Source organism: Ctenopharyngodon idella, chromosome 5, assembly GCF_019924925.1.
Source record: "Ctenopharyngodon idella isolate HZGC_01 chromosome 5, HZGC01, whole genome shotgun sequence".
Taxonomy (NCBI): Eukaryota; Metazoa; Chordata; class Actinopteri; order Cypriniformes; family Xenocyprididae; genus Ctenopharyngodon; species Ctenopharyngodon idella.
In genome coordinates this window covers 14800822-14812222 of record NC_067224.1, presented here as the reverse complement: position 1 = coordinate 14812222, position 11401 = coordinate 14800822, and the positions used below count along the sequence as shown (strand labels likewise).

The 11401-nt window shown below is 37.0% G+C and overlaps 1 protein-coding gene across 2 annotated transcripts; it reads right to left on the bottom strand.

The window, feature by feature from the left end:
• Window positions 1-655: 655 nt before the first annotated feature.
• mtx3 (metaxin 3) lies at window positions 656-9492 on the bottom strand. Of its 2 annotated transcripts, XM_051894525.1 has the most exons (9): window positions 9359-9492; window positions 8698-8767; window positions 8420-8496; window positions 7803-7895; window positions 7527-7709; window positions 7151-7227; window positions 3564-3736; window positions 3074-3162; window positions 656-1724 (listed from the first exon to the last, which is right to left on the bottom strand). In XM_051894525.1, exons 1-9 carry the CDS (start codon window positions 9449-9451, stop codon window positions 1638-1640), a joined length of 942 nt encoding a protein of 313 aa, XP_051750485.1. In that variant the 5' UTR covers window positions 9452-9492; the 3' UTR covers window positions 656-1637. The 2 variants fall into 2 exon arrangements, with proteins under 2 accessions (XP_051750485.1, XP_051750486.1); XM_051894526.1 differs by lacking the exon at window positions 3074-3162.
• Window positions 9493-11401: the final 1909 nt, after the last annotated feature.

Genomic DNA, 11401 nt, shown 5'->3' with positions numbered 1-11401 from the left:
AAATCAGCACTTGCATAAGAAAAAATACATTTAAATTTACATTTCATATTTGTTTAATGGCCACATACTGTGGGGATTGCACTTACGTTGTTTGGCATCCATTTTGTAAAATTATTCTTTTAAATTTTTTCAATTTCAGTGCTCTGTTGTTATATATAAAATATTGTTCAGAAGTTTGGGGTCTGTACATTTTTTTTTATGTTTTTGAAAGGTCTTATTTTGTGTTTATTTTATCAAAAAAAAAAAAAAAAAAACAGCAAAATTCATAATATTGAAAATATTATGACAACTTAAAATAACCGTTTTCTATTTTAATAGATTAAAATATGGGAAGGCCAGCAAAACAAATGGGAAAAATCTCCTGTCCTTTCCATTTTGTTGAGGGAATGTGAATATTTGGGGAGTGGTGAGTTGTAATAGCTTCCATGTGACATCCAAACAGCAGCCCTACAGCTGTCTCTCTATTACTGCCACATTTAAATGATGAACGAACGGAAAGTTGTGCAATATGTTAGTATTGTTCATTCAAAGAGCATAAATAGGTTCTTAAATTACATCAGGATGTACTTTCCACAATACAAATAAAAAATGTTGTGGGTTTTACATTTGGTGTAAACAACTAAATGTAAGAGCATAATAAGATGAACATGTTAACTTATCTATTTCAAAGAATTTCACTTTATTGCATATATATACATATATTTGAACATTGCTGTACACTAATATTTTTTGAAATATACAATTTCTTGAGACACAATGAATAATGATTACATCAAAAATACAGTCAGGTGAGATGGTATGGCACAGCACTGGACTTTTAAGGCATTCCGTGCATTTATAAAACCTCCAGATGAAGAACAATAAATGTATACACAGTACACAAAATCAGATTTCAAGATCCCTTTGCACCAAAAGTCAAGAATGTGAAAGTTACGTAATCAAGTGAGAGAAATGGAAAGATCAGTTCAAATTGGATTAAGTTATACTGTAATGAGGAACAATGCTGATACATGCATGATATTTTACCCATATGCACTAAAGTAACTGTTATGAACCTTAAAGATGTAAAAACTTGAACTCCTATTATAATTATGAACACCACCATGAAATAAAAGCTGAAACACCTAGTCTATAAACCATAAAGCTTATAATATACCTGTAATGGTTTGGGCAGGATTGAAAAAATAAATAAAAGTTAAAAAAAAAACAAAAAAAAAAACAAGAACACACACATAAAAGCTTTTGCATTTAGAAAGCCAGCTAGTGCATTTAAAGTTCCTTATACAATTATTATTTGAAGAGAAAGCCAATGACAGCCAGGGAAACTGATTAAGAGCAATGCAACTGAACTAAAAGCTACATTTCTTTTAAATGCTAACATTTGTATCGCAAGTCATCAACTGTCAGCTCAGTGTTGTTATTAAGCTACTAAAAAAGCATTTTCCTTTTTATAATGCATGTAGTTGCCTCATGTGCTAATGATACTTATATACAACAGATGACGACTGCCCATTTAACAAGCCCTTTATGGTGTTGTGTTGCAAATATGATTTGGAAATTATTTCAATGTCAATTTCCATTGGAAAAAAATAAATAATGGTAAAGTCAGTGCTTAGATAGAAGGGGGTTTATCAGGTTTAGCTCCTCTCGCTGGCCAGGGCTGAGGGTTTGGCCTCGTGTCTGTGCGGTCTGTGCTGTGGACTGCTGCGAAGATTGTCATCCATCTGTGACGTAAAGATACATGAAGATAAGACTCACAGGACAAGTGTCAATTTCAAAAGATGTGTAAGATGATGTTTTATAGGTTATGAGATTCACTACATGGCCAAAAGTATGTGGACACCCGCTTTTGTGTCTATTTCAGCAGCATTACTAGCAGGTTCATAAAATTATGCATACAGCCATACACATTTAAAAAAAACTAAATATTTATGGTAAACAAACTGTAGCTGTGGTTGGCACTTTACTGTAAAAATATGGTAGCAACATTAAGTTTTAGAGACTGAACATACATTTACGGTAAAAAAAACAAAAAAAACAACAATGTATATTTCATTAGCTGTAACAATGTTAATGTACCAAATTACTAAAATCTGTTTTTTTACTTTTATAATACACTGACAACCACCTTAAAACAGGTGGTAAAGAGAAAGCCATATGATTAATCGGTGTTTATCACAAGTAACTTTTCCACAAGCTGAGGTAAATGAGGTAAAATTTAGAAAAAGTACGTTCTATATAGTACGAATGCATGTACTACAGACGTTCACACGTACTACATCCGCCATGTTGTTCTTGTGACATGACCTACCAGCGTCAGTTACGTCCCTTCAACTCCATTCACAAATCTTCTCCCGTGGCCTTGTGGGATAGTAAAGTGTCCATCGTATGCACACTTCAGAATCTCACTGGAAGTAATAAGTCATCTGGGTACTTTTCGTCTACAGTTTTTCGATTACTATGAATTCGGACATACTACTCTGTTCGAATACTGTTTTTCACCTACTATATAGTAGAGAAGTATTCGCAGCGTTGTTCTTTTTCACATCCAAAAATATTTACCGTAAATGTGCATGGAATGTACCATTAGATCTATTTCAATTTTTCACAATATACAGTAAGGGAACTTACTGTTAACCAATCATCAGGTTTTTACAGTATAGCGTCAAAATTACAATCACTTTTTACACAATCTTCTTATGACAAACATTTTCAGCAGAATTCTGCATGACATTTCTGTTTCAGCATGAAATGCCCCTGTGCAAAAAGCAATTGAATAAATAATTTATTGAGTGTAGTTGAACTCCTTATCGACTGGCCTGTACTAGCCCAGACCTGAACCCCATTGAACACCTTTAGGATGAACTGGGGCATTGACTGTGAGGAAGATCACATCACCCAATATCAGTGTCTGACATGACTTATGCTCTTGTATCCAAATAGGAGAAAATATCAACATGCATGTTTCAATATATAGTGGAAAAAGTGTTTGGCCATCCACATACTTTTGACCATGTACTCTAATTTCTAATGACATTAAATTCAGAAGTGAATGAGCAGATCTTGCCAAGACCTTTTCAATAAGGTTGGACTCTTTGTTAACAAGTTGTGTCAGTTTCTGGAGGTTTGCATCGACAGGATCATGGGTAGCCATCGGTGAGCCTAGCGAGGAGGCAGAGATAAAGAAAAGAAAAGACGATAGGACACTGATTCTGAAGAAAAGCAGATGTTTTTACGCACATGGGAGAAAGGTTAGTAGAATCACAGTGCAGCCAAAGAGACATAGCAAATCACTTAAAATAGCCACGAGGCCCAAGATCATGCTGTTATTAAACTGTCTTTTAACATCTGCTAGAGCCAAATGTCTCGGGTTGAAAGCAATGGAAAGGTGATCAATCATGAATGTCTGGTTAAATGTTTTAAATCTATATGATTCAACAGCAAACAAACAGAGGTTAAAATAAACTAATAAAAAGAAGAAAGAGAGCAGAGCAGGACCAATACTATGTTTTATTTTTTTGTGGTTTTATTAATATAGTACCCCCTACTATAGTACTACTTACAGTCCATTCTCTTCTCAGCGGTGGCATCGGAAAAGTAGCTTTTAAGGATGGTGTTGCAGAACTGGCAGAGGTTATCAAGTTGGTTCAGGTGCTTCTGAAGCTGCCCACTGGGCAGAGGGGCTTTAATAAGAGGGGCGATATGGCCAAACACAAAGGCATCCAGGCTTGTAGGCCTAGCAGATAGAAAACATGGTGAAGTTCAGGCTGACACACAAAGATGATTACATTAACTCACTCAGTTATACACTACTGTTCAAAAGTCTGGGGTCAGTATGATTTTTATGTTGTTGAAAGAAGTCTCTTATGCACACCAAGTATTTATTTGATCAAAAATACAGTAAAAACAGTTAAATGTAAGATATTACAAATTAAAATAACTTTTGTAGCCCATTAACTTCCAACACCATAACACTAAAGGCCCCAATATATTTTTAGTAGAATAAAAGAACAAACTGGTGTGACGTCATTTTGAACAAAATCAGACCAAAACAAAGTTCATTTGGAGTTTGTTTCTGGAGTTCAAAAAAAGTTTGCCAAAGCGAACTTTCTAGAAAAGTTCACTCCGGCTGGTAAACACCTTTAAACTACCATTGGTCCATGGCAATTACATAGTATTGTAGCAGCTGGACTTATTAATAAATAATCCAACAGAAGCCTCAAGACCGCAACAAGCAAAGGTCCAAGCAGGCTCAAGCTGGTTCCTAGAAGTCTGCTTTCCACTTATCGTTATCGACATTTACTCCCCTGCTGACACTGACCAGTGAACATCAGAGACATTCCAGTTGCAGCAAGGTGGCCACATGCAACAGCACAGGCCATAGGAAAGACACAAACTGTCAGCCCATTCTAATCATGCAAATGAGTCAGTTCCAAACAAAGGAACTTTTCCCGCTTGAAAATTACACCTTTCTCATTGGTCAAGCCAAACTTGAGAAGTGTGACCTCCACAGAAATTAAAGAGCACTGTCTTAGTGACTCTCTAGCTCTTCCTCCTCTTTCTTCGGAGCCGGCATCGAGCCATGTCGTAACTTTCCTCTCTCTTCTGACAACGACCAAGTCAGGCTAACAAGTTAATTCAATCCAGAAGAATTTGATTGCAACTTCAACACCATCGAACTACTGAACCATCAAGACTTTCTCTTGAGTCCGGACACTCGTTCAACGGCTAAGGCATTGCAAGTATATCGTACATTTAACTAACTAAACAGAGGTTTAGTATAAGCTGTAGACCCCTTGTCACCAAGGTTCTGTTCAGGTGGTTAACTGACGGTTACATTGTGGTTATGTACAGTGCATCTGGAAAGTATTCATAGCGCTTCACTTTTTCCACATTTTGTTATGTTACAGCCTTATTCCAAAATTGATTAAATTCATTTTCCTCAATTTTACAAACATTACCCCATAATGACAACACGAAAGAAGTTGGTTTGAAATCTTTGCAAATTTATAAAAAATAAAAAACAAGTACGTAAGTATTCACAGCCTCTGCTCAATACTTTGTTGAAGCACCTTTGGCACCAATTACAGCCTCAAGTCTTTTTGAGTATGATGCTACAAGCTTGGCACACCTATTTTTAGGCAGTTTCTCCCATTCTTCATTGCAGGAACACTCAAGCTCTATCAGGTTGGATGTGGAGCGTCGGTGCACAGCCATTTCCAGATCTCTCCAGAGATTTTCAATCAGGTTCAAGTCTGGGCTCTGGCTGGGCCACTCGAGGACATTCACAGAGTTGTCCCGTAGCCACTCCTTTGTTATCTTGGCTGTGTGCTTAGGGTCGTTGTCCTGTTGGAAGATGAACCGTCGCCCCAGTCTGAGGTCCAGAGCGATCTGGAGCAGTTTTTCCATCAAGGATGTCTCTGTACATCGCTGCATTCATCTTTCCCTCAATCCTGACTAGTCTCTGAGTACCTGACTTGAAAAACATCCCCACAGCAGGATGCTGCCACCACCATGCTTCACTGTAGGGATGGTATTGGCCAGGTGATGAGCAGTGCCTGGTTTCCTCCAGACATGACGCTTGCTAATCAGGCCAAAGAGTTCAATCTTTGTTTAATCAGACCAGACAATTTTGTTTCTCATGGTCTGAGAGTCCTTCAGGTGCCTTCTGGCAAACTCCATGCGGGCTGTCATGTGCCTTTTACTGAGGAGCGGCTTCCATCTGGCCACTCTACCATACAGGCCTGATTGGTGGAGTGCTGCAGAGATGGTTGTTCTTCTGGAAGGTTCTCCTCTCTCCACAGAGAAACGCTGGAGCTCTGTCAGAGTGACCATTGGGTTCTTGGTCACCTCCCTGACTAAGGCTCTTCTCCCCCGATCGCTCAGTTTAGCCGGGCGGCCCGCTCTAGGAAGAGTCCTGGTGGTTCAAAACTTCTTCCATTTATAGATGATGGAGGCCACTGTGCTCATTGGGACCTTCAATGCTGCAGAAATTTTTCTGTACCCTTCCCCAGAGCTGTGCCTCAATACAATCCTGTCTCGGAGGTCTACAGACAATTCCTTGGATTTCATGGCTTGGTTTGTGCTCTGACATGCACTGTTAACTGTGGGATCTTATATAGACAGGTGTGTGCCTTTCCAAATCATGTCCAATCAACTGAATTTACCATAGGTGGACTCCAATCAAGTTGTAGTAGAAACATCTCAAGGATGATCAGTGGAAACAGGATGCACCTGAGCTCAATTTTGAGTGTCATGGCAAAGGCTGTGAATACTTATGTACATGTGATTTTTTTTGTTTTTAATAATTTTGCAAAGATTTGCAAACGTTTTTCACGTTGTCATTATGGGGTATTGTTTGTAGAATTCTGAGGAAAATAATGAATTTAATCCATTTTGGAATAAGGCTGTAACATAACAAAATGTGGAAAAAGTGAAGCGCTATGAATACTTTCCGGATGCACTGTATCCATAGCTTCACTCCCCTGTTTCTGCTTCAGTTCATGTATGCATGATTTGTGTGTATGTGTTTGTTTAGACTAGTTATGCGTTCACGATTTAGTTAAAACTTTTGTGCACATTAACATTAGTGTTGATTCTGTGATATGTTTGCAAATCAAAGTCCCTTCAACGATGCAATTATAGCTACATGCTCTCGAGTATCACTGTACCTAGTAAGAAATAGTTATTTTTCTGTGGCCATGAAAAATATCCTTTCTGAAAATTGATAGACGATTAATACTGAGTGTTCTCTGGATGAACAGGTTAATTAAATTATATTAATTCAGCTACATCAAGTCAATTCTATTAACTGATCCAAATATTTATAATTAATTATAATGAGTGATTATAACTATGATTTTTGTTTTGTGTTTATTTTGTTATTGAGAGGAAAGCATGCAACACATATTAACATATCTAAATGCCACTCTCAGCAGAGTCAGGATGTTCACTAACAGTATTTTGAACATCTTTTTACCTCCAAGTGAAGATTGAAAAAGAAGTTCACTGTGAGTATATCAGAGCCATTTCTTAAAATATCTTCTTTTATGTTCCATGAAAGTCATATACAGTAAGAAGAAGGGTGAGTAAATGACAGAATTTTCATTTTTTGGTATTAAAGGATAAAAGAGTTAAAAAAAAAACTCACGTGTCTCCAAAAAAGAAGCGGAAGTTCCCAAGTCTGTGGGAGAGCAAATTCAGGCACTCTTTGGCTTCACTGTAGATCTAAAAGAAATTCTATTACTAACCATAAAATTTTTATATTCATTATTATGAAGGATGGAATAACTACAATAGCACATTTATTGTGTAACATATTTCATGATCCTCTGGTTTCTACACTCCACTCCAGGCAAATTTGCTCATGAGGGCTGAGAGGTAAACTGTTTTCCATTTCACAACACAGAACCGCAGACATTTCCATTTCACCATGGCAATGAAAAAGGATAGATGAATTCAATGCTATGCATGAAACATAATGTCTCAGTAACTGAGGTAAGAATTATGGATCTGTTTTCTCATACCTTTCCCTCCACCTCTGTGATGTTCAGCAATGGCGACTCTGCTTTGGTCAGTAAGATGCGAGACAGAGCCAAACTGGCCTGTCGACCCGGTACAAAGAAGTTGAGGGGGAATGGGGAATGTGACGTAAACCATGGCCGGGTCAGGTTAGCATAGTTCTCTGCGTCCACCCAGAATGTGTGCAGCTACAAATGAACACAAATCAACACTTAATTCATACAATAATCATTATGAGGATCAGTAGTTTTAAATCAGTATGTGAATTGCAGATGAAATACCAGTGCTGGCAGCAGCTTTTCCTCCAGTAGTGCGATGTAAGCCATTGTATCTGCCCCTTGCTTAGCTGTCAACTCATAGTCGGCATTGAAACTCTGTGTGGAATACATTACACAAATTCTATTGACAACTTCATTTATTATTATTTCTTTTTTACTGCTGGACTTTTTTGTTCCTTTTCTGATTTTTTGTTAATTGTTATCATGGGGAAAAAATGGGAATATGCTGATACTTTTCATATTTCACACTTGTATGTATATTTCCAATAAATATAGATTTACAAAAAAAAGAGTTGGCTCTCTGGAAAACTAGATTCTGATTAGTCAACTGTGAAATTCTGTGGTCAAATATCTTTGAATAATGCCCACATATATAGACAATAAACTGTAGCTAATCACATATAATACATTTAATTAAATATTTTATGTTCATGTATCTGAATGTATTAGGTAAAGCTGTGTTATAAGTAGTACAGTCAGCTTGTCAAAATTAACCACTTCGCGTCAGGGCCATTTATCATGGTTTTTTTTTTTTTGTGACAATGACTGACAAACTGTAAAATATCCCCTCTTATGTTACACAAAAAGGAGCAAATCTGTAAACAAATATGAATTTCTACCTGTTTTCGTAGGAAGTTTAGAATTTGTGTTGGTTCTGTGACTGTGGATCCCTCATAATGTAGTTGTGGCACAGATGCTGTGGAGGGAGAAACGTGACAGCTGCAGTTTAACCATTAGAAAAAGCTGCATGACCTTTGTCTCTCACGCACTTCAGCAATGTTTGGCATTCACAATATTACATTTGGAAAACTACATGGATGCCTGTGGCTAAATTCCAGACTTTTACTACATTAAACATGCTCTCACACCAAGACTATTACAAACAACTTTTTCTGACCTGTAATAGTCCTCCACGTCCAGTCAACAGATTTTACCACAAGCTTTGCGCCTGCAAATTTTGCATAAGCCTATAAAAGAACATTAAAAGCATGTAAGATGAATAGATGCCTGATTTATGGTCAAATAATTATTGATAATCATCTCAAAAGCGCTATATTGTAACGAGGACTTTTATTATGCATTTTTGCAAAGTGTTATCAGAACGCAGGTTAAGTAGCTGCAAAAACAAACAATAGAAGCTGTACTAACGCACAAAACACAAGCACTGTGTATAATCTATATTCTAAGTGAAAAGCGTGTAAAAAGAGCCCATACCCTTCAGATCCTATCAGCATTATTCCTCTGACCTTCAAGAAATAAACACCGGAGCTGTGCGACACATATTAGCTTACTATTATCAACCAGACAAACCAATGCAATGCAATACAGTCGAGCTCCTTTCTGCATGACAGCTACTGTAACGGGATGCATCAGTTGACAATTGAAATGGCGTATAAATAGTGTAGCAACACTTTCATTTATCAAAGTGACTCTGACACTGCTGGATAAAGCTATCCGGACCCTAAGACAGGTTTCTCCAAAAGGTTATCGACATTCTTGATTATATTACATTGTGAATACGCACACAACACAAGCGTTAAAATAAACCGTGTAGTTACCAGCACGACGAGGGAGTCTGTGTGCACCGATGGCAGATCCCAGTCGCCTCCCCAGCAGAGCAGCTCCATGGGTTCCGCCATGTTTGTGTGCATGACTGAGACACATAAACGGCATCCCAGGGTGCTAGGAGACAACTTTCACCCAGCAAATGTTTGATGAAATACATAAACGGATCGTGGAAATCGAAAAAGTTGGGTTGGCATTCTTACAAACAAACAAACAAACAAACTATAAATAAATAATTTTATTTTTACTTTAGGTAAATATTTCTTGTGAACAGAATATGTTCATTTCACGCCCTTAAAATCAAAATGTAATTTTGTCAAATTATGTGGAGAAAAAAAAAGTGAAAATATGTGTTTGTGTATATTTAGGATTATCTAGCTGGGAGTGAATCACAAAACAATTCTGTCACTGTTAGTAGACAAATTAAATATACTAGCGAGAGTGTAAAAAAAGTATGTTTTAAAGTCAGCATGAAACAGAAGTTGCGATAGTCTTATGTCTTCCCTACTGTGATGTATATCCCATGTAGGAAGTGAAAAGGGTTCTTGTATGCAATATGATATCAATGAGGAAAAAAATATTTGTGTTGTTTTTCCTGCTTAAAAGTGGACACTTTAAGAATATCAATAAACATTTTCATAAATTTTTAATTAATTTATTTTTTATAAGTTTGTTGCCTCGAGGCAACATTGTACCATGGACAAATTGAAACATTTAGCATTTTCATGTAGAAAAAAGAAATATATTTATTGAAAACATCAATTTCTTTAACTAGACACTTAAACAAACAAATGTATCCAGTTTTTAATGTATTAAAAGTTTCATATTTAATAAAAAGTAACATTTTATATCCAGCTGTTTCCCTCAGGCAACATTGTACCGTAGTGGAACACAAGTATTACCAAACCATCATATCTTTATGTTATTATATCAAGTTATCATATCCATCTTATCATATTCATCTCCATCTTCTCTCTCACCCTCACTCTATCCATGATGGATTGTCACTATGATTTCATCTTCCTCATCACAGTATGACCCCTCATCATTACCCTCATCAACTGGCAGTGCTACCTGTGTTTTATACCTATTTGAAGTGCTTTAGAAAATGTGCAGATCATAATATATGCAGATATAGTATGTGAATTACTATTCTTATAAGTGCATTACAAAATCATGTGAAAATGCAAATATATTTAGATAATTCTAACACTTTTCCTTACAAATATAATACATTTGTATTCAAACCTATTATGCCTGTATGGCCTTATGCGATTCCATTATGGTACAAAGTTGCCTCGAGGCAACACACAGTTTTTGGTTATTTTTTCTAAAACATTTGATGATGTATAATGTAAAGTTCTTGAAAACACTTCTTTACTTACCAGTGAAGGTGACTTGTATTTTTTGTGGGTGATTAAATGGATACAAACAAGTGAAAAAAGCACTTTTCATTGGAGAAAATATGGAGCCATGTGACATGTGCACATGTGCTGAAACAGGACACAAAATGGACCCCTATTGGTCATGTTTAGGTCTTTTTTGCACTTACATTAATTAGTATTTGAGTTATTCTGTCCTGGAATACGTTCGATCAATCAATTGGTGCCTTATTTTATTACAAACAAACTAAAATAGACCATGTTGCCTGGAGGCAACACCGTACCATAGAGGGTTAACAGAAAAATGTTGGGCGAGACTTTATTTTGTCCATTGGGAATTGATTGGATGTTGTTTTGCTGTTGCTGTGATCTCATGTGAGTGACAGATTGTCCCGCCAGAGATTGCATTATTATAGGGAGATGAGAGGGTCTGTATCGCTTACCATTGGAGAAAGCATAACAGCTAACTTAATCGCGTGCGGCAGCTCTCAGCCTATCATGTAATGGCAGTGACGTCAGTGCCCGCTGTTCAAAGCTCCTTCTCTGCGTACCGCCAGAGCCGGAGCATTAGCATTAGCCGTTATGCTTTTTTGGCTAAAGGTTGCAGGCTTGCCTTCCAGTGGCTTTGGTCCCGCCCTCACGCCAGTAAGCGCA

Coding starts and splice junctions, on each gene's coding strand:
- mtx3 (XM_051894525.1), bottom strand. CDS start 9,451: ATGCACACAAACATGGCGGAACCCATGGAGCTGCTCTGCTGGGGAGGC. Junction 8,768..9,358: donor CAGACTCCCTCGTCGTGCTG/GTAACTACACGG, acceptor GTTCTTTTATAG/GCTTATGCAAAATTTGCAGG. Junction 1,725..3,073: donor AGTCCAACCTTATTGAAAAG/GTCTTGGCAAGA, acceptor TTTACGTCACAG/ATGGATGACAATCTTCGCAG.